The sequence below is a fragment of the Ascaphus truei genome, chromosome 19, assembly GCF_040206685.1.
Source record: "Ascaphus truei isolate aAscTru1 chromosome 19, aAscTru1.hap1, whole genome shotgun sequence".
In the NCBI taxonomy this organism is placed as follows: Eukaryota; Metazoa; Chordata; class Amphibia; order Anura; family Ascaphidae; genus Ascaphus; species Ascaphus truei.
The window spans coordinates 12,863,880-12,885,488 of record NC_134501.1 but is presented as its reverse complement, the minus strand read 5'-3'; the positions used below and the strand labels follow the sequence as shown (position 1 = coordinate 12,885,488).

The following is a 21,609-nucleotide window of genomic DNA, read 5'->3' as shown; positions in this document are numbered from 1 at the left end:
CGTGCCGCGCGGCCATGACATCCCCCGGCAGGTTCGCCCTCATTGGCTGAACCGCCGGGGGGGCGTGGCTAGCGCTCCGTCGCCAGTTCAGAAGACAGTTTTACTTGAACGGGATTCATCTAAAAAATATTTTTTTAAAAGACAAGGATTTATTTTTCAATATGTATTAAATATACATAGTTAGTTACATAGTTACATAGTTACATAGTTACATAGTTACATAGTTACATAGTAGATGAGGCTGAAAAAAGACATACGTCCATCAAGTTCAACCTGTGCAAAATTTAGACGACAGATACTTTATCCTATATCCGTACTTACAGTATATTGAACCAGAGGAAGGCAAACAAAAAACCCCAGTGACATCATCATCCAATGATATGTCATAAGGGGAAAAATTAATTCCTTCCTGACTACCAATTATTGGCAATCAGATTACTCCCTGAGTAATGGGTTGAGATAAAAATGAACATTCAAAACAAGCGAAGGTAAACACAAAGACATAAAATCAGGCAGAATGCAAAACTGTGAGACACATTGTGACAGATTAAAGATACAAGGGGGAAAGGGCTATTAAAAACCCCCCAAAACAAATGGAAAAACAAAGATGCTGGAAGATTCCAGAAGGCTGTAACACAGCCCTGTGTATAAGGGCTTGGAATAATTACCCTTTAGTGTGCGATATAATAACATGAGTTTTCTATCGGTGGCCCAGAGTTCTTTATCTAAGGCCTGGGACATAGTCCAACAGACCCCGCTGAACTGATTAACTTACCCCCTTCATCTGTGATCAGCGCGGCTTTAGCAGCCGCTTCCGCATGCGTGCGGAGGCGCGTGTGGAAATGCAGGAGACAGGCAAGTTTAAATTTTGCCGCTGAGGGAAGCGGAGGGCCCATCACGTGACTGCCAAAAGCCAATGGCAGTCCGTGACGTCGGCGCCGTGATGCACTAGCTCCGCCTCCTGCCCCGCCTCCCACCCGGCATTTAGAAGTGCGGACGCTAACGCTCATGCAGGGACACTAAAAAGCTCCTGCTTGAGCAGGAGAGCATGAGCGTCAGCGCTGCCCAGCGCTCTTCTTCTCACCATGTCCGAGGCCTAAGAGTGTGACCCAAAAGCAGCTTTTCATTCAAAATCCTATGTTTTTTTAATAAATAGATAATACTGTATTTTTGTAAACATGGTTCTCACTCAATGCCCTTTTTAATGATTGTAATGATTTCTTATGTATTAAGCTTTCTTGGACCCTCAACCTGTACCGATTTGGCCAGTACAGCACCGTTTTCCCACCAGTGTACCTGGTTGTACCATTTTTCATCCATTCGTGAGGGGCGCTTTACATTTCCTGCTGTGTATTTGCTTCCTGCGTTGGGATGGCTGTGCCGCTCCTCCGTGCACCTTGCAGTAATACATGGCAGCAGGCGGCACAGGAAGTCTCTGCCCCTACTCTATCCTTACACCGCGGCTATGCAGCATCCCCACCGACAGCAGGAAGTGATCCCATCCAGGAGCACCAAGGAGTTACGCCTTCATTTATTTGGATTATTTTGCAGGTGCATCACCTGCTGTTTTAGCCTACTATTTCCTTATTTATTCTACTGCCATGTAACTGGTTATTCAGCATTCTAGTGAGTACAATATATTATTATACTGTAATATATAATATTATTATGTACACACACACATACAGTTTTAACCCCACTGATCATGTTTGAAATAAATTGCGCTTTTTATAGTTGGTATTGTTTGTTTGTTTTTTTAAACACGGGAGAAGGAGCGGCTCAGTGAGAGACAGACTCTATTGTTAACAGGGGAATCTGGTTCAATTCCTGGTGTCAGCTCTTTGTGACCTTGGGCAAGTCACTTTATCTCCCTGTGCCTCCGGCACCAAACACATTGATTGTAAGCTCCGCTGGGCAGGGACTGTGTCTGCAACATTCCTATGTGCTGCGTACCGCGCAGTATACTGTAATTGTGACGCGCTTTGAGTCCAATTGGGAGAAAAGCGCTATGTGAAATAAAGTTATTACCGTATTTCCTCGATTGTAAGACGCCATCGATTGTAAGACGCACCATCGATTTGGCCCTTACAATCGAGGAAAATTACTTTTTCACTTAACATGTTTCAGGAGAGGTCCCATGTCAGCGGAGGATGAAACAGGCGGCGGCGGCAGGAGAGGTCCCATGTCAGCGGAGGATGAAACAGGCGGCGGCGGCAGGAGAGGTCCCACGTCTGCAGATGGACAGTGGGCGGGAGGTGGCGGCGGCAAGACAGGTCCCAAGTCTGCAGGTGAATGAAGATAAGAAGACAGAGGGCGGGCGTTTGGTGGTGGCGGGAGATCATAATAGCAGGAGAGCTGAGCGGGAGCAGAGCGGCATAGGGGAACGGCTTGGGAGGTGCACACTGTAACACCGGAAGTTGACCGGTGTCCGACTTCCGGTTACAGTGCGCTCTTCCCAAGCCGTTCCCCTATGCCGCTCTGCTCCTGCTCAGCTCTCCTGCTATTATGATCTCCTGCTGCTGCTGCCACCTCCAGCCCGCCTGCTGTCTTCTTATCTTCATTCACCTGCAGACTTTGGACAAGTGCTGCCGCCGCCGCCCGCTTCGTCCTCTGCTGACATGGGACCTCTCCTGAAACATGGTAAGTGAAAAGAGGACGTTAGTGCTATAGACACTTTTTTTTATTATTATTTGTTTTAATACATCGATTCTAAGACGCACCTCGATTTCAGACATGTGAAAATCGGAAAAAAGTTCTTAGAATTGAGGAAATAGGGTATTAAGTCTTTTTACAATTGTTTCTGCAGCGATCCGTTTCTTTTATTTCTATGCTGTTGAAAAAGCTTGCAGGCTTCTCTCAACTATTAACAATGCGGTCTTTTCCCTTTCTGCGATTAGGCCTCGGACATGCTTACCGCTGGCGTGCTGATGCGCGCTGAGGCTCAGGGAAAGCACCCGCTTTGCGGTTGCTTGTCCTGCTCGCCGTAAGGGGGCGGGCCGGGGGCGGGCACGTCACTGGCCGGGCCAGTGACATCACGGAGCTGGTTCGCCCTCATTGGGCGAACCGCTCACGTGTCCGGCCTGTCGCGCCGGCAAGCGGGGGAATTTTAAATTCCCCTAAGACCTGCGCTTCCGCAAGCACGTGGAAGCGCAGGTGAGCCCCTACTAAAGCCGCTCTAATTGCGACTGTAGGGGCTCAGTGCTGAGCGGGAGCGCGCTTCCGCCAGCAAGCAGGCAACATGCCCGAGGCCTTAGAAAGGATGAAGCTTATTTGACCAGGTCATAAATTTATATTGAAAATTGCCCACTTTCTTATTGCTTGTGTGTATATATGGCTGAGAAAAAGAATGATCCAAGGCAACTTCGGATTTTCTTAATGAAATTTAATCAGTACAAAACACTGTATATATGGCAGCCATCTTTTTTCTGTACCAGAAATAAAAAGAAAAAAGCAAGAAAACCCTCACAATTTTGTGTGCTGCAACAGGAAAGTAGTTAACCTTTAATGATCTGGCAGAAAAGTTAAAGGGTTGTAGCACAAACAATAATTGTGAACTCCGATTCGATCCGTTCTCCCGCGATCGATCGGGGAAGATTCTGCTTCCCGGGCATGCAATATGGCTTCCTATTTCAGAAGAGGACCTAAATAGTTGCTATAGCAACCCGAGGAAGAAATACCCTCCAACATGTTACTGATGAAAATAGGTACATGTGCCTGTTAAGTAACCACTCACTACTTATTATGTGAGGTTAAAGCAGCAATCCCCTCACAGTACTAGAGTTCACAATTATTGTCTGTGCTACAACCCGCTCATGTTATATATCGCTGGTAAGCTTTTTGAGAGGTCTTTCCAGGAAAGTGTTGAATTTTTTTAATTAGCAAAATGCTAACCCCAAAATTTCACCAACACCGTTTTCGTTTCCACTTTCCCATCACCTGTCTGTTTATTCCCCCTCCGTATGTCTGACAAATTACTGCAAGGCTTACAAATTTTAAACGGGTACTTAATTGCGATTAAAATCTAGACTACAGGCCACTCACCCCTAAATGAATATTACTTGCGTTACATCCTGCACCCGTGTGAATGGCGGTGCTAGTCCCATGTAGCAGGGGATCTGCATGCATCTCTCTAGTTTTCTCATTATAAAACTTTTTCATGCCAGGGGTCTGGAGGCTACAGATACAGGAAACGGGGCCCCCTCCATCGGAGCGGTCCTCTCCATCGACATGCATTTGCCCGGGGCGTACCAGGGCACTAAAAAAAGGGTTACAAATGAACCCAAAACGTGGCGGTTAAGCTCCTCCCACTTTGTGACATAACTGGACTTCAAAAAAAGAGGATCATCAGAGCTCAAGATGAGACAGCTTCTCTGTTACAGGTAAATAAGAATTTTAACCCATGGAGAGTTAGGACCTGCTACGGTCATGCCTTGAAAGTGGCAGCAGGCTTAAAGACGCTCTGGCCAAATGGTTAAACTAAATGACCCTTTTTTCAAGAGAATATATAGGTATTGCACTGTGTATTTTTGTCACATTGAAAGTAGCTTTGAGCATCTTTGTCTGTTTTTTGTTGTATACATTTAGCCACGCCCACTAGCACTCCTTGTGACACTTATATACATGTATATATTATGTGGTAATGCTAGGTGTTTATCAGAGCTTGTTGGGTATCTGTGTGTTTATTAAATGTGTGCAGCTGGTCTCAGCTGCTTTTGGGAGGGTAGTGGCTCCTCCCCCCCCCCAAGGTTTAAGCTCGCCCCTCCCCACTTTCCAAGTTGGCAGGTCAGTTTCATTTTGCTGGTTTACTACAGATCCAATGTGATCATTCTTCCTGTAATTATACAGGTAAATAAGAATTTTAACCCAGGGAGGGTTAGGACCTGCTACGGTCATGCCTTGTAAGTGGCAGCAGACTTAAAGACGCTCTGGCCAAATGGTTAAACTAAATGACCCTGTTTTCAAGAGAATATATAGGTATTGCACTGTGTATTTTTGTCACATTGAAAGTAGCTTTGGGCAACTTTGTCTGTTTTTTGTAGCTTCTCTGTTAAGTCTGTTTGAAGTCTGCATGGAAAACAGCTCCATGCTGCCTGGTAGAGTGGAGAAAATGAATAATCCACAGAAAGACGGCAATATAAAATACATTTGCACATCATTTAATTGTCTGCTATGTCAATCCTGATTTATCGTGCAGGAGGGAGGGGGGAGCACATACTTTTTAAAAGGCCAGAAAATAAATGTTGCTTTGCAATGCGGCGCTGGCACTTCCAGCACTGTAGGGGTTCAGAAGTAATTTGATTGTTAGCTCTTCAAGCGAGGGTGTATTGTGCCTGTGTTATTCCATCATATGCTGCGCTCTGACAACCAGCAGCGAGGTGCAAACATAGGGAAACAAATAAACGGCACATTTGTGTTCGCGTACTCCCACTCAGCGCAGGGTGGGCACCGGGCCGTGGAAATATATTATTTGCATGTGCGTTATTTCTCCTGTGTCTTCCCTTTCAGCTTCTCCCTGGCTGACTGCTACATTGTATTTCCCCACAATGACTGCACTCCGCCTGGCATTTATCATCTATACGGGAGAGAGACATTGTATACAATAAAGCTAAATTGTACTTTTGGCAATTCAGTTTTGGGCAAACATTACGCCAACGGGCTCTCTGTGATTTAAACCCGCGGCATCGGAGACTACAACCACTGAGTGGGCAATTCTACACCCGCAGAAGCTGCTGTTCTTGGTGTTTTCAATGGTGCTTTCTGTCTTGAAACAGCCAGAACGACCGCTTCGGTGTATATACTGTAGAACAGGGCCCTCAGTCTGCCCATTGTCGCATGAATACTGGCCTCTGAAGTGGAAACTGTTGCTTTAGGCCAGGTTACAGCTGTACAATTACATAATAAAGCACACGTATTGCGGGAGGGCACCTTGACAGGTAAGACCCCGCTTTTCCATAACCTCCAGTTGAACCCTGGATTGGCGGCGTCTACCTTTACATCCTGGGAAGGGGCAGGGATTGTCCGAATTAAAGATCGTGTGTCGGGTGGGAATATGAAGAATTTCCCTTAGATTTAAGAGCGTAAAGGTCTGCAGTCAAGTGAGCTCTTCAGATACCTCCAGTTAATACTATACTAGGAGTGGCCAGTCCCCAAGGGCCACCAACAGGTCAGGTTTGAAGGATATCCCTGCTCCAGCACAGGGGGTTCAATCAGTAGCTCAGTCTGTTGGTGGTTGGTGGTTGGCCACCCCTGCACCATGCCAATACATTCCACCTCATCCCCTGCGGTCAACACCAAGTTTGAGTTACATGACTCCAGGTATGTAGATAAGGGGCTAATACCAATCATATATCAACTACTTTTGGATGTAGATTTTAATGGAGAAATGTGCATATACATTGAGGTGGGAGGGCGAGCTGGGGGAGACCTGAGATATGAAGGCTTGGTCTAACATATGTAACACTGCGGCATCAAGCTCTATATGCACAGTTATAGATGGAAACACATATAAACCAATGTTCTGCTGGTACCTCACTGCGGTCTAGATGCACGTGATGAATACCACCATTTCTCCCTTATGTTTCAAAGGTTGCGGACAGACAGGCTCCATCTTCTATGTAGGTAGCCCTGTCCGATGCTGGCTCCCTTATGGTGGTAGGACTTTGATTTTATTAACTCCATGACTGAATCAACTGGTCCCAGATCCCTGGTGGGATCCCTGAATCTGGTGGTCCCAGATCCCTGGTTAGCGTCGCTGGGAAGGTCTCCCCAGCAATATACCCAAACGCACCTACAAGCCAACGCTACAGATGTTTCTTGCCACTAAATGCTGCATCGCGGCGTATTGGAATACACAGACAATTCCCAAAATACTGATTATTAAACGTAGAGTATGGCGTATACTGACGATGGCGAGGATTACTGCGTTTCTAAAGGAAAAATCCCCCAAATGTTCCCAAGTGTGGGGGCCTTGGCTAGCACAAGAGAGCAAAAGCAGGGTTGGATAATGATCTAGCCATGTTGTGAGGGCGCTCTCGGCTAAGGAGAGGAAAGATAGGGATATAGAAGATTACCAGCCACTTACCGTTGTATATTGGATGAGCCATGGAAGGGGGGGGTTATGTCCCCCTCCACCACCCTTTCTTTTTATCTCTCCCCCTCTCCCTTCTTTTTTACCTAATGTCCTTGTGTCCCTCCCTCCTCTTCTCCATTCCCCTGACCCACATATGTAACTACTCCGGTAGACGCAAGGTTTGTGAGGTTCTAGTATAAGTTAAACGTGTGGACAAGGTACTGAGCTACGGCTGCATGTACTAGCATTGTATAAATATACCCCTACCCTAAAAATTGTTCCGGCTTTACCTGCGGGGTTTGAAAAACATGGGAGAAATGTCCATCTGTGTGTATAAAGAAAGAGCTACTGAAAGTAAGGAGTCTTCGACTGAGCCACCTGTGCTGAAACAGGGATATCCTGAAAACCTGACCTGTTGGTGGCCCGTGAGGACTGCAGTTGGCCACCCCTGTCTTAAAGCAAGTAAAAAACATAAAATGAAAAATAAATGTCAAACAAACATGGAGGACTGTTGGTTTCAGGTCTTGTAGAGAAGGAGGCTGCAATACTTTAAATAGCTCCGAAGTGATCATTGCCAAACTGCACGGTTTGGCACGTTCAGAAGTCGTGGAACAAAATCACGTCTTCTAAACCGCTTCTATAAACAAGTGACAAACCGCCGGGGTTAACAGACAATTCGCATGGATCGTACGCGCGTTAGAAGCGGAATGACCTAAGCTGGTGCTAACTCCATCCCCGGTCTGACTTAGGGGTTTTGCTCCCTCAGCCAAACCCATATTTCAGGCTCTCAATGTAACTCTCAATACCAATCTCGCCCTCTTTAGATGGTCTTAAAAAAACAAATGCGAGTTTTAGAAGTGGTTTGCATAACGGAGCTACTAGAATAGCATTTATGGGCAAAAAACGTGAGTTTGGGGCTTTTTTGACAAACCGATCGGATTGGCAGATCCAGAGCGAAACCGCATCTAAAAAAGCCATGTAGATGCGGTTTGGACATGCGAGAAGGGCTTACAGACCGCAAAGCACGCCAATCCGCGGTTTGTCACCATTCGGAGCTACTAGAATTTGTCCCAAAGTGTGTGTAGTTTATTACTCTGCACTCACTGTATATTTATCCTACACGTAGAATAAAAATACTCTCTCTGCACATGGAAGTGTTGATATTAAACTCCCAACGATCGGTGACCTACACATCAATCATAGCCTGTAATGCAATCTCTTTAATGTCACAATAGGAGATTTCCTGGCCTGTATTATTAATGCCCACGCATTGCCTGGCAACATTCATCCAATACCGTGTTTTTATTAAACCTTCTTTTCTACAGGGCACCCCTATTGAGCCGATCCAATTTCTGGGGTACTCCATTACATCATCAATTGTCTCGTTTATTTAAGTTCCAATAAAACTGGGTAGACACTGAAAATAAGTATTTATTTACGTCATTTGACACCAAAAACAACAGTGTTATCATAATTACGGTTTCTGGACGTAGTTATACATTTGTAAAATTCAGGTTTTCTACCATTTTAAATGAAATGCAAACATTTTTAAAAATCAGCAGTTAATTCCCTCGCTGCCAAGTTTTTCCACAGGGCTCCCTTAAAAAAGTTAGACTAAGGCACCCCTGGGTGACAGGGCACCCTGGTTGTGAAACACTAATCTACGATGAAGGTGAATTCATGACTTTGCCAAGACATTGAATAAAATATTTTCGGAAGAGTCACAAGAACAAAAGAAATAGACAAATATTGAATATGCAAAGGAGCATTTCATGCTGTTTATCATTTTTTTAACACAGGTTTGAAGCAAAGGGGTCTCTGGAGCAGAACCCCATTCATTCCAGCTCGGGGACCCGTAGCTTCCGGAGATACATACCTCAGTAGGTAGGTGGGTGCCAGTAGCTGCTCCGGCTGTGCTAGCTGGACATTAAAGTTTAATGCTCCCGTGTCATATGGGCCAAAAGGAAGCAGAACCTGATGATGTCACAGCGTCCCATTGGCCCATCGGAGATTGGAAACGCCGCCATAATGTGAACCCTGGTAGTCGAGTGGCCCCAACCTCTTTGCCCGGATGCTGGTACACTCATTGCCGCCGGCCCCTGGCTCTCCCCAGCTGCGGGCCTCCCTCACTGACACCAACACTGTCCCAAGCCGAGCCTCTGATGTCAACGCTCGCCAGGCCTCTCCGACGTTGGCGCGCGCTGGACGCAAGCTGGGCCCAGTTTGCGGCGCGTGCCAGCATAAGAGAGGCCTGGCACGTGCTGGCATCAGAGGCCCGCAGCTGGGGAGACGGGAGAAGGTGTCAAAATCGGCAGCTCAGGCAATATGTTTTCAATAAAAAGGAAATCAAAGGCTGCATATATTAAAACACAAAACGAAAAGACAATATTTTAAACGCTTACGTTACAAATAAAAACCACAGTGTTGGAAAAGAGCAAAATAAGATCTCTTAAAGAGTTAAAAAAAAAAAAAAACCGTTTAGAAATGGTAATAAGTGCAGACGGCAGCTTTTGCTTTAGTTAACTTTATTCCCAGGGGGGGGATTGCTCCTTTAATATTAATAAGAGCCTGAAAAGAACAAAGGTCAGATAAAGGTTTGCAATTTTGCACACAGATTTCCCCAGTGGTATGTCTGCCGTTTCTTGCAACGCAAGGTGCTTGTAAATAGCACACTGCTTTGTAGGAATAGCAATTTAAACAAAATTTGCTGCTTATAAGCACTCAAAAGACACAAAAAACGAACAGATGAGAAGTTCATCTACATCCGCGCACCCTAAATCCACATACCATAGGGCCGCGATTCCGAACAGGGGGTTCGGGAACCCCTTCGGGTTTGTGAGGTTTCCCCAAAATAAACCTGTAATGGCGACTCCCAGGCAGTATAATGAGTTCTTGAGCCCATGTGGTGTACTTCGTAAAACAATCACAAAAATCGTTAATTACAGCAGGAGCTTCCAAAGTCGCGCCCCACAATGCTTAGCATCCACAGCAGCAAGGCATTGTGGGGTGTGACTTTGGAAGCCCCAGCAGCAATCGACAGCTATATCCCTCAGTGTCTGGACACTATAGTGCCTGGGATCGCTCACACAGCGATAGGCTGATGAGTAAGATTAATTTGGGGTTCGCAGAGTACATTTGTTTCCAGCAGGGGGTGCACAATGTAACAAAGGTGGGGAACCGCTCCTATTGGGGAGCCAGACGGAGAAAACATTACTAGGGTCTGTCAATGCAGCAGAAATTATGCAGAGCAGCATATAAGGCTGCGGCTAGGCAGGGTGCGGGCACGCTGGCGCGCTGCGCTCTGCTCGGCCGGGCGCTTTGTGGCCGGCTAGGTGCGCGAGCGGGGGTTGGCATGTGTCGGGGGGCGCGGCCAAGACGTCACGGAGCTGGTTCGCCCTCATTGAGCGAACCGCTCACGTGACGCGCGAGCGGCCGATTAAAAATGTGCTTGCTTGGCAAGCAGGTGAGCGCCGCGCATGCTCAGGCGCTCGCTCACGCTGGCCACACACACATTGCCGCAATGTGTTTCATCGCGGCCACCGTGAGTGCGCCCGCCCGCACAGCACCACCCTGGACAAGGCCTAATGCATTTCCCTGGGGAGGGACAGGGTGGTATGACCCCGAGAGGTTGGGATAGCTTGTAACGTATCAACTACTAGTTGGTCCACTAAAAGGTATCATACCCCGTCCCCCCTCTCCCTCCTTTGTTACTACATGGAAGAATGGACCAACACGGCCCCCCACCCTTCTTTGCTTTCTCTGGGGAGTGGAGGGTGCTGAACATTGAGGCAGACAGCTTTGTCATTGTAATTGCTTCTTATTCAACAGCTTACTGACTGATTGCATTTTCCGTGACAATTTAAAAGGGCAATTATGCCTACGACCAATGACATGCAAATGGCATTGGTCGGTTTAACCCTTTGCGTGCTGGAGAGGCCACACCAGGGTTGCCACAGACCCTCCGGCACTTTGTGAACGCAGCGCCACTGATGATGCGAACGGATTTGGGAATTCCCTTCCGTTCTCCAGCCGGCCAGATCGTGTTCTGCGCTTCATAGAACGCCATTTCACCCTAGCACAACAAGCTTAAACGTCATGAAATAGCCACTGCGTCACGGGCGGGCTGCCCCCCCACCCCGCCAAGTGCCAAACCCCATGCTGTGGGGCACTCAAATGGTTAGTAGCTCAAAGCAGCAGTCCATTCTAAAATCGCCATTTTGGGGGTATTCTCGTTTTAGTTCCATACTTTGAGAGATCACTTGCACTCCCCAACCCAGTTTTAATTTTTAGATCTGACGCTTTGTTCAGGAGATATAAGCGTGTAAAATATTACGTGTCCGGGGAGCTTAAAATGGGGATCTCCCCTGATCCCAGTGCAGGCTAAAGGTTACCATGGTAACCATCTTAGAAGCCAGAGATCAAAAAAAATCCTGATTTGAAACACTTTGATTTATTTATTTTAATATCGGGGCGTCTTCAGGGTGTTAAATAAAAACCATACGAGTTAAACTGTAGAATAAATGTCCCAAAAGGTCCAAAAAATGGAGCGCAGCAGCAGCAAAGAGTGGGGCCACAAACCAGAAAAATAAGTTAAAAAAATCGTTTATTTAATGACAAATGAGGGGTACAGGGTAACTCTGACGCGTTTCGGGAAAGAGTTATAGGCATCTATGCATATTCCCTGTTAAATACGTGAAGCCCCGCCCAACAATGACATCACGCGCTCGAAATCTCGCGAGAATAGCTCTGTAAACCTCTCCCATTGGTGAAGGAAATCACCAATGAGGCGCCTCGCTGTGACACACTGTTAGGAGGGTATGGGGGAACGCAAAGAGGGGGAGTGTACAGAATGTCTGCAAGACATAAACAAAGACGCAGAAAATAGCTGCGGACAACAATACAAACAAGTTAAATGAAACACAGATAGCAATACTGTAATAGCAAAGGAGGACCTAGCCTACAACAATATATAAATGTCAAGAGATAAATGACAAATCCAAGTGGGCTAGCCTGACTATGAATAGAACAATGTGCATATATTTAACACTTACTATATAATCTTAAAGAGAAACAGAAAGGCAGAGAATGCAATGACTGGAGTTTTAGCATTGGAGTAGACATGAAATGATTATTTCTCCACAAGCGCATCATATTGTAGCCATAGAGATAAGTAGAAGAAAGGCAAACCGTTTATATTACAGAGCCATCCCATATAAGAAACATCAAAAAGTATCAATAAGCATCACTCATATTCAACAGAGATATTGATCCGTCTCAATGTCTAAGATAATAAAAATAAGCATTAAGGATAATGAGGATAAAGAAAAACTGGGAAAAGGGGGGGAGGGAGGGGGGAAAAGGGAGAAGGGGGGGGAAGTGGAGGGGGGGTCAGATATGAACAAAGAACAACAGATATATGCATGCAATAATAACAAAGGAAATGCTTCAGCTCCCAGTCTAGATTCATGCCCCTGGGTGCCAATGTCCCAAGGGCATAAATCCAGTACATTTCCCTGCGATTGAGACTGGACTCTCTGTCACCTCCCCTCGTGTTCTGGTGTATGTGTTCAATGGCACAAAACGTAAAGTTCTGTAACGAACCAGCTGAGCATTCCATAAAGTGTCGTGCTACCGGAACCTCTCGTCTTTATTTCTAATGGTTCTCACGGGTTCACTTATTCTTTCACGGAGCGTGCGGATGGTTCTCCCTTCACAGCCGCTAAGAGTGATGTTTATTGATCCCCAATGGGTGATTTACAAGTTAACAATAATACACTGATGTTATGGTGTAATTGAGCCCTGATTCTGGGACTGGTTCCCTCAAACCCTACGAGTTAAACTGTCACTAGCGGTCCCAGTGTGTCTCAGGAACCAGGTGGTCCTCCGGAGACCGGCTGCATGCCTGCCACATATGTAAAAGTAAGAGGGCATTTGGAGGGCGGTCCCATACTGTAACCACGGCCTGTCCACCAGTGACGTCTTCGGATCAGCCTGCTCCTTTACAGAACCAGCTCCCACGCGTTTCTCTATGACAAGGGCGGCCAACGCCAGTCTTCAAGGGCCACCAACAGATCCGGTTTTGAAGACTGAGCCACCTGTGCTGAAGCAGGGATATCTTGAAAACCTGGCCCGTTGGTGGCCCTTGAGGACTGGAGTTGGCCCAACCCCTGCTCTGTGTGATTCATTTACATATTTACGGAACCGAATCATACCCCCCACGAGCCTTATTTTCTCTAATGAAAAATATCCAAAGACGCTGTTGAATTGTGAAGTCGTTTTTACAGGCGACTGAAAAGCGAAGCGATAAAGAGATAAAACAAAAGCACATACATGCCCGGGAGTGTGATTAGAACAGCACCAACGAGTACCGTTACTTTTTTATGTATACATCTAATACTAGCACAGATGTTATAAAGTAACATGTGATGGAACATGTGACTGAACCAGCCCTCACCAAAATAACTAACGGCCTCCATGCTGCCAAAGACAGAGGTCATTACACTCTGCTCAGATTGCTCGACCTCTCTGCAGCCTTTGATATTGTGGACAACCCTCTACTCTTTCATATTCTCTATAAAATTCTTGGTATCTGTAACAGAGCCCTATCCTGGATTCTCTCTTACCTCCCCCATCATACTTTCAGTGTCTCGCTTGCCAACACATCCTCCATCAATTTTTGCTGTGGGGGTACCCCAGGGGTCTGTCCTGGGACCTCTTCTCACACTCTCTCTCTAGGTGACTTTATTACATATTTTGGGTTCAAATATCACTTGTGCTGATGACACAAATTTATGTTTAAACTCCTTAACCTGCTGTATAAACCAAAGTCTCTGAATGTCTCTCCGCTAGATCATCCTGGATGGCGTCCGCCGACTCAAACCGAACATGTCAAACACGGAGCTCCTCATACTTCCTCCCAAGCCTGGCCACACTAGCCTCTTCTACATTACTGTTGGCAGTACTATCATACACCCGGTATCACAAGCACGCTGCATAGGGGTCACATTTGACTCCTCCCTCACATTCTCCTCTCACATTCACAATGTGGCTAAAACATGTTGTTTTTACCTCCATAACATTGCAAAGATACGACCTTTCCTCTATCGCTCCACTGCTAAAACTAACACAGGCCCACATTCTCTCCCGTCTCGACTCTTGTAACCTTCTACTGTCCGGCCTTCCTGTCTCTCACTTGTCTCTCCTACAATCTATCCTACAGTAAATGCTGCTGCCAGAATCACTTGACTCTCTCCTAAATCGGTCACAGCATTTCCTCTCCTGGCTTCGAATTAAACTCCACATCACTTACAAAATTCTCCTCCTCACATTTAAGGCTATACACTTTTCTCCTTACATCTTGGCCCTTATTTCTTGCTATAAACTTGCCCGACCCTTGCGTTCTGCTCAAGGAAGTCTCAGACTACCCCTTTTTGTATCTAAAGCCCTCTACTGCCTAAAACCTCTCACTCACGGCCTCACACCTCTGGAATGCCCTTCCCCTCAATATCCGACTGTCACCTTCTTAAAAGACCTTTCTTAAAACACACCTCTTTAACGAAGCATAGGGGTAGCTCCCCTGCTGATACTATACATCTCAGATGCACTGACCTTGGCCCCTTGCAAACGCACTTACCAGAATGCCCTCCCACTGTCTCTGTACGTTCTCCTAACTTACCACTTTGATTGTAAGCTCTTCGGGGCAGGGACTCCTTTTCCTATTTCGCCTAAACCCACTTTATAAGATAGTACTCCCCCCCCCCAAATCACTTGATCGACCAATGAACTTACCCATAAGTCCCACCGACTTCACCCCCCACAGGGCCGCTCCTGTCGCAAAGGAGTTCCAGACTGTGCCGACCACCGCATACATGAGAATGGCACCGAAATTGTCAAAGAAAAGCCGGCTGGGCATGAAATACCCGGAGTCCAGGACGATAGGAGGGAGCAGGAAGAGGAAGAACATGCTGGGCTCCAGCTGGAACTGTGCCCTCTGAGCTATGGCGAGGACAATTCCCCCGAGGACAAGACCCAAGATGATGAGGAGGCAGCTTTCAGGAACCACCGTGGTCACCTTCTTGGACAAGTGGAACACTGGAACACAGAGCAGTACAAGCACATTACTGATGATGTCAGGAGTTTTGCAGGGGTTGGACTACACTGATGGGGTTTAAGTATAGATACACCTATAAAATTGTTTATTATTAATTATCAAATGTTTTACCAGGAAATAACATTAAGAGTTACCTCTCGTTTTGAAGTATGTCCTGCGCACAGAGTTATGATGACAATACACAGTTACATTAAATTTATAGACATTTCAGGACAGAGAGAATATAGGATGATGGCGTATGCAACAGTTACAGACAAGATTAACATGTGAAGTTGGTGGTAGGGAAGTTCTCCTGTTGATGGTACAGAACGTACATCAACATTCCAGTAACCATATTGGTCCTGGAGAAATGCAGATTTGTTCTATATTTTGATACCTTTCAGGTGACCCACAAAAGTTCTTTATACATAAACAGATGATTCATAGATGAAATTATAGTATACAGAGCTTTGCAAACCTCAAAATGTTTCTTCAAGTGTACACATTTGGAAAGCCCTGTACACTATAACCTCATCTATGACGAACTCTAATGCTGGTCCCCTGGCAAGTATCGCAACGTAGAATGAACCTACATTTCTCCAGAACCAATACGGCTAGCAGAACTTTGAAGTACCTTCTGTACCATATATACGATAACAGAACTTCCCGTACCAGGAACTATTTGCAGGTGTGTCTTCCTAAATTGATATACATATAGATACCTCCTCCGCCTTTAATATTGTAAATTAACCTATAGCGGAAACATTGTGCTCATTTTCTCCTGGTCTTTGTCATCGTGTTGCCGACATTAACCAAAAGTCATGGAGGCCATTGCATTGTGAATACCACTTTGTGGCACTATGGACACTATTCAATGTAATGATCGTTGTGGGTTTGCAAAGCAGTAAAGAATTGAAATGAGAAAGACAAACTATTTCATAAACGCGCAGCAGCCTCCTTGTTGTGTACGGCTTCTCCGTGTCGGACTGGGGCACCTAAGGCCCACTCGGGAACCTGTCTTTGGCACCCTCAACCCTACAGTGCGGAGCATGCGGGTGCTGAGTGGGCTATGGGCTCACTGGGGCCCATGCAGCTTATTAAAGGTTGCAGAACATCTTACTCACTGCTAGGAACCCTCTCTAAATCACATTTTTCACAAAACAAAAGCCTGATAACATGTCAGAATAAGACACCGTTTATTGCATACTTAATCAAATCCCATATGTTTACATAATAGCTGGATGTTCTCGCTCGCTTTTCATTTAAAAACATAATAAAATAAAACTACAGAACACCGTGTGCTATCAAAAATTGAAGCTTAAGAATGAAACAAACCTAATATAGAGTATAACTTTTCGGAATTGTTAAAACAAAAAGACATAATCGGTTTTGTTGGTACCAATTATTCCCATTGGTTGTCACCCTCAACTGTACCAATAGAATGTCTGAGTATATATAACCTGTCATCATATATCGTTAATGGGCCAAAATAGGTGAACTCACGGTACCGGGTAACAAATCGCCTGGGGGCACAGCATTGATGGTCCCGCTGGTAGCGGAGGCACAGGTAGATCAAAAATAGAAAAAAAAAATAGAAAAAAAAAAAAAAAAAAAGAAGAGGCACTCCACAGGTCTTCCAAAGCTTATAACATTTATTTAGCATGCTTGTGCCTCTTTTTCCATTTTTTATCACATATCGTTATCCAGGATATAACCCTGTGTATCTAATTCCCCATATTACCAACACTGTTCAATATAAAGTACTAGCTGATATACCCGCCGTTGCCCGGGATTGCAGGGGGGGGTGCGTGAAGGGCGGGTGCGTGAAGGGCGGGGAGGGGGCTTGGGGCAAAGGGCAGGGAGGGGGCGGGGGCAAAGGGTGGGGAGGGGGCGGGGGCAAAGGGCAGGGGTGAAGAGCAGGGGTAGGGGGTGTGAAGAGCAGGGGTAGGGGGTGTGAAGAGCAGGGGTAGGGGGGTGAAGGGCAGGGGTAGGGCGGGTGAAGAGCAGGGGTAGGGGGGGTGAAGGGCAGGGGTAGGGGGGGTGAAGGGCAGGGGTAGGGGGGGTGAAGGGCAGGGGTAGGGGGGGTGAAGGGCAGGGGTAGGGGGGGTGAAGGGCAGGGGTAGGGGGGGTGAAGGGCAGGGGTAGGGGGGGGTGAAGGGCAGGGGTAGGGGGGGTGAAGGGCAGGGGTAGGGGGGGTGAAGGGCAGGGGTAGGGGGGGTGAAGGGTAGGGGTAGGGGGGTGAAGGGCAGGGGTAGGGGGGGTGAAGGGCAGGGGTAGGGGGGGTGAAGGGCAGGGGTAGGGGGGTGAAGGGCAGGGGTAGGGGGTGAAGGGCAGGGGTAGGGGGCGTGAAGGGCAGGGGTGGGTGAAGGGCAGGGGTGGGGGGTGAAGGGCAGGGGGGGGTGAAGGGCAGAGGGGGGGTGAAGGGCAGGGATAAGGGGGGTAGGTGAAGGGCAGGGGTAGGGGAGGGGTGAAGGGCAAGCGAGTGGGGGTGAAGGGCAGGGGTAGGGGGGGTGAAGTGCAGGGGTGGAGGGGGTGAAGGTCAGGGGTAGGGGGGTGAAGGTCAGGGGTAGGGGGGGTGAAAGGCAGGGGTAGGGGGGGTGAAGGTCAGGGGTAGGGGGGGGGTGAAGGGCAGGGGGTGGGGTGAAGGGCAGGGGTAGGGGGTGGGGTGAAGGGCAGGGGTAGGGGGTGGGGTGAAGGGCAGGGGTAGGGGGTGGGGTGAAGGGCAGGGGTAGGGGGTATGGTGAGGGGCAGGGGGTGGGGTGAAGGGCAGGGGGTGGGGTGAAGGGCAGGGGGTGGGGTGAAGGGCAGGGGGTGGGGTGAAGGGCAGGGGTAGGGTGAAGGGCAGGGGTAGGGGTGAAAGTGAGGCACAAATTGTTGGCAGGAGTAAAATGTCCCTCTACACACACACACACACACACACACACACACACACACACACACACACACACACACACGGAGTGAGGGGTGGTGGAGAGTGGGACTGGCGCAGATCCGAGGAGGCTGCTTGGCCCCCCAGCGGCCGGGGAGGTAGCGCCGGGGAGGTAAGGGAGCGTTCGCGGCTGGGGCAGGAGGGCCGTACCGCGCTTCCCCTCCGTCCGGGAGCCGGTTGAGAGCGAGGGGGGAGGAGGCTGAAGCTGGCGGCTGTGGCAGGAGGATCCGCGCCGCGCTTCCCCTCCATCCAGGAGCCGGTGCAGGGCGGCGCACGTGATGGGGGGGGGGGGACACAGAGGGAGTAAGTGTGTGTGTGTCTTTGTGTCTGACCTTTGGCCCGTCACTCCGCCTCAGGCCAATGAGAGGTGTGCGGGGGCGGGCAGGCCAAGGCGGAGTGACGGGCCAAAGGTCCAATGTGATTGTCCTGTGTCTCCCTGTCCCTAGGGGCAAACAGACACGCATACAACGGTTTGAGAAATATATATATAGATAGTCTATAAAATTAAAAAAAGTGTAAAGTCTTCATTATTAATTTTTAAAAAAAAGTGTCAAATATCAAAGTAGAATTGGCAAAATGCTTATTTGTAGACTTTTTTGTGAAGAAAATAAAAAAAAGGTAGTTAAAATAACTAAAGTGGGTTTATGGGGGTACAAAACAGAAAATAAGGGGAAAGGTAGCTTATATCCTATAGATGGAATGTTTGCTTCTAATCACTCATGTTAACATTTTTTGTGGAAAGAGGTGCTGTAGATCAGGTTCTTCGAAATACCGTTTTGTGTGTCAATAGTGATCTAGGTTTTTAATTGTTATAGACCCAACAGCAAAAAGTTTGAAGCTTAGATTTTGTATTAAATTTGCAGGGAAGCTCAACTCCAGTCCGCAAGGGCTACCAACAGGTCAGGTTTTCAGGATATCCCTGCTTCAGCAGTTCGAGCCACTGATTGAGCCTCCTGTGCTGAAGCAGGGATAACCTGAAAACCTGACCTGTTTTGTCTTGAGGATTGGAGTTGAGCACCACTGATCTAATGGACCAAGTATCCTCAAATTAACCTAAGGAATTCTATATTATGTGGGTGAGATTCTCCATACAGAATGTTTCCAAAATCTTTGAAAGCCACATGTCTATCGGAGTCCTGGGGGGGGGGGGGTCATTTCCTATCAGAGTGTTGGGGGGTAATTCCCTATCGGAGTGTGGGAGGGTCATTCCCTACTGGAGTGCTGGGGAGAGAGTCATTCCCTATCGGAGTGCTGGTGGGGGGGGGGTCATTCCCTATCGGAGAGCTGGTGGGGGGGTCATTCCCTATCGGAGTGCTGGGGAGGGTCATTTCCTATCGGAGCACTGAGGGGATCATTTTCTATTGGAGTGCTGGGGGGGGTCATTACCATATTGGAGTGCCGGGGGGGAGGGGGCTATTTCCTATCGGAGTGCCGGGTGGGGAGGTGGGCGTAGATTAATTCCTAATGGACTGCTTGGGGGGGGAGGGGGGGGAGTTAATTTCCTATCGGAGTGCTTGGGGGGGAGGGGGGGGGGTAATTTCCTATCGGAGTGCTTGGGGGGGGGAGGGAGGGGGTAATTTCCTATCGGAGTGCTTGGGGGGGAGGGGGGGGGTAATTTCCTATCGGAGTGCTTGGGGGGGGAGGGGGGGGTAATTTCCTATCGGAGTGCTTGGGGGGGGAGGGGGGGGGGTAATTTCCTATCGGAGTGCTTGGGGGGTAATTTCCAGTATAATGGGATAGTACATCTGGCTGCATTTAAATGTAAAATATAATCCAAGTTATTTTTTTTCTGAGAATACCCAGAAATTGTAAATCTAAGTCAAAAGAATTCCTCCGGGGTCTTTGATATCCGCTATCAACTTGAGTATGTGTAACATTTTATTCCAAAGCAAACTACAAGACAGCGCCACCATACGAGATCCACAGATCCCCTGTCGCCATAAACTGTCCAGCACATCACAGATGAGTCCAGGAACAAGCAGTGCAGCCTGACCAGGGCAAAATACCATTTGTACATTATTTAGTAGGTGTTTAAGGATCTTCAAAAGAGATTGATGACGAACACACATTTTTTCCTCCATTCATCTATTGAGAGTTGAACTCCCAGTGGCATTCGCATTTGGAAGCTCTTGCTGTGAACCGACAACATGCGGTCAAAGGAGCTCTCAATGCAAGTGAAACAGGGCATCCTTAGGCTGCAAAAAAAAATCCATCAGAGAGATAGCAGGAACATTAGGAGTGGCCAAATCAAGTTTGGTACATTGTGAGAAAAAAAGAACGCACTGGTGAGCTCTGCAACACGAAAAGGCCTGGACGTCCACGGAAGACAACAGTGGTGGATGATCGTAGGATCCTTTCCATGGTAAAGAAAAAACCCTTCACAATATCCAGCCAAGTGAAGAACACTCTCCAGGAGGTAGGCATATCATTATCCAAGTCTACCATAAAGAGAAGACTTCACGAGAGCAAATACAGAGGGTTCACCAGAAGGTGCAAACCCTTCATAAGCCTCAAGAATAGAAAGGCCAGATTAGACTTTGCCAAACAATATCTAAAAAAGCCAGCCCAGTCCTGGAACAGCATTCTTTGGACAGATGAAACCAAGATCAACCTGTACCAGAATGATGGGAAGAAAAAAGTATGGAGAAGGCTTGGAATTGCTCATGATCCGAAGCATACCACATCATCTGTAAAACACGGTGGAGGCAGTGTGATGGCATGGGCATGCATGGCTTACAATGGCACTGGGTCACTAGTGTTTATTGATGATGTGACAGAAGACAGAAACAGCCCGTGAATTCTGAAGTGTATAGGGATATATTGTCTGTTCAGATTCAGCGAAGTTGATTGACGGCGCTCCACTTTACAGATGGACAATGACCCAAAACATACTGCGAAAGCAACCCAGGAGTTTAAGGCAAAGAAGTGGAATATTCTGCAATGGCCGAGTCAATCACCTGATCTCAACCCGATCGTGCATGCATTTCACTTGCTGAAGACAAAAAACTTAAGGCAGAAAGACCCACGAACAAACAACAACTGAAGACAGCTGCAGTAAAGGCCTGGCAAAGCATCACAAAGGAGGAAACCCAGCGTTTGGTGATGTCCATGCGTTCCAGACTTCAAGCAGTCATTGCCTGCAAAGGATTCTCGACAAAGTATTAAAAATGAACATTTTATTTATGGTTGTGTCAATTTGTCCAATTACATTTGAGCCCCTGAAATAAGGGGACTGTGTATGGAAATGGTTGCAATTCCTAAACGTTTCATACGATATTCTTGTTCAACCCCTTGAATTAAAGCTGAAAGTCTGCATTTCTATTGCATCTCAGTTGTTTCATTTCAAATCCATTGTGGTGGCGTACAGAGCCACAAATTATGAAAATTGTGTCAGTGTACAATTATTTCCGGACCTAACTGTATGTATACACACACACACACACACACACACACACACACACACACACACGATTGCTGCTTAAATATCAGCTTTTTCCCGGTATGGGGGAGTTTTTAATGCCA

At 47.2% G+C, this 21,609-nt stretch overlaps 1 protein-coding gene across 2 annotated transcripts in view; it reads right to left on the bottom strand.

Annotated features, from left to right (window-relative positions):
- The window catches only part of SLC9A5 (solute carrier family 9 member A5), a 78,534-nt gene that overhangs the window by 46,052 nt on the left and 10,873 nt on the right, over nt 1-21,609 (bottom strand). Inside the window, exon 2 of one of the 2 annotated variants that reach the window (XM_075576637.1) lies at nt 14,858-15,160. In XM_075576637.1, the coding sequence (XP_075432752.1) occupies nt 14,858-15,160 (303 nt within the window). Of the gene's footprint in view, nt 1-4,041; nt 4,401-14,857; nt 15,161-21,609 lie in introns of those variants that run through there. The other variant, XM_075576638.1, reaches the window with a different exon arrangement.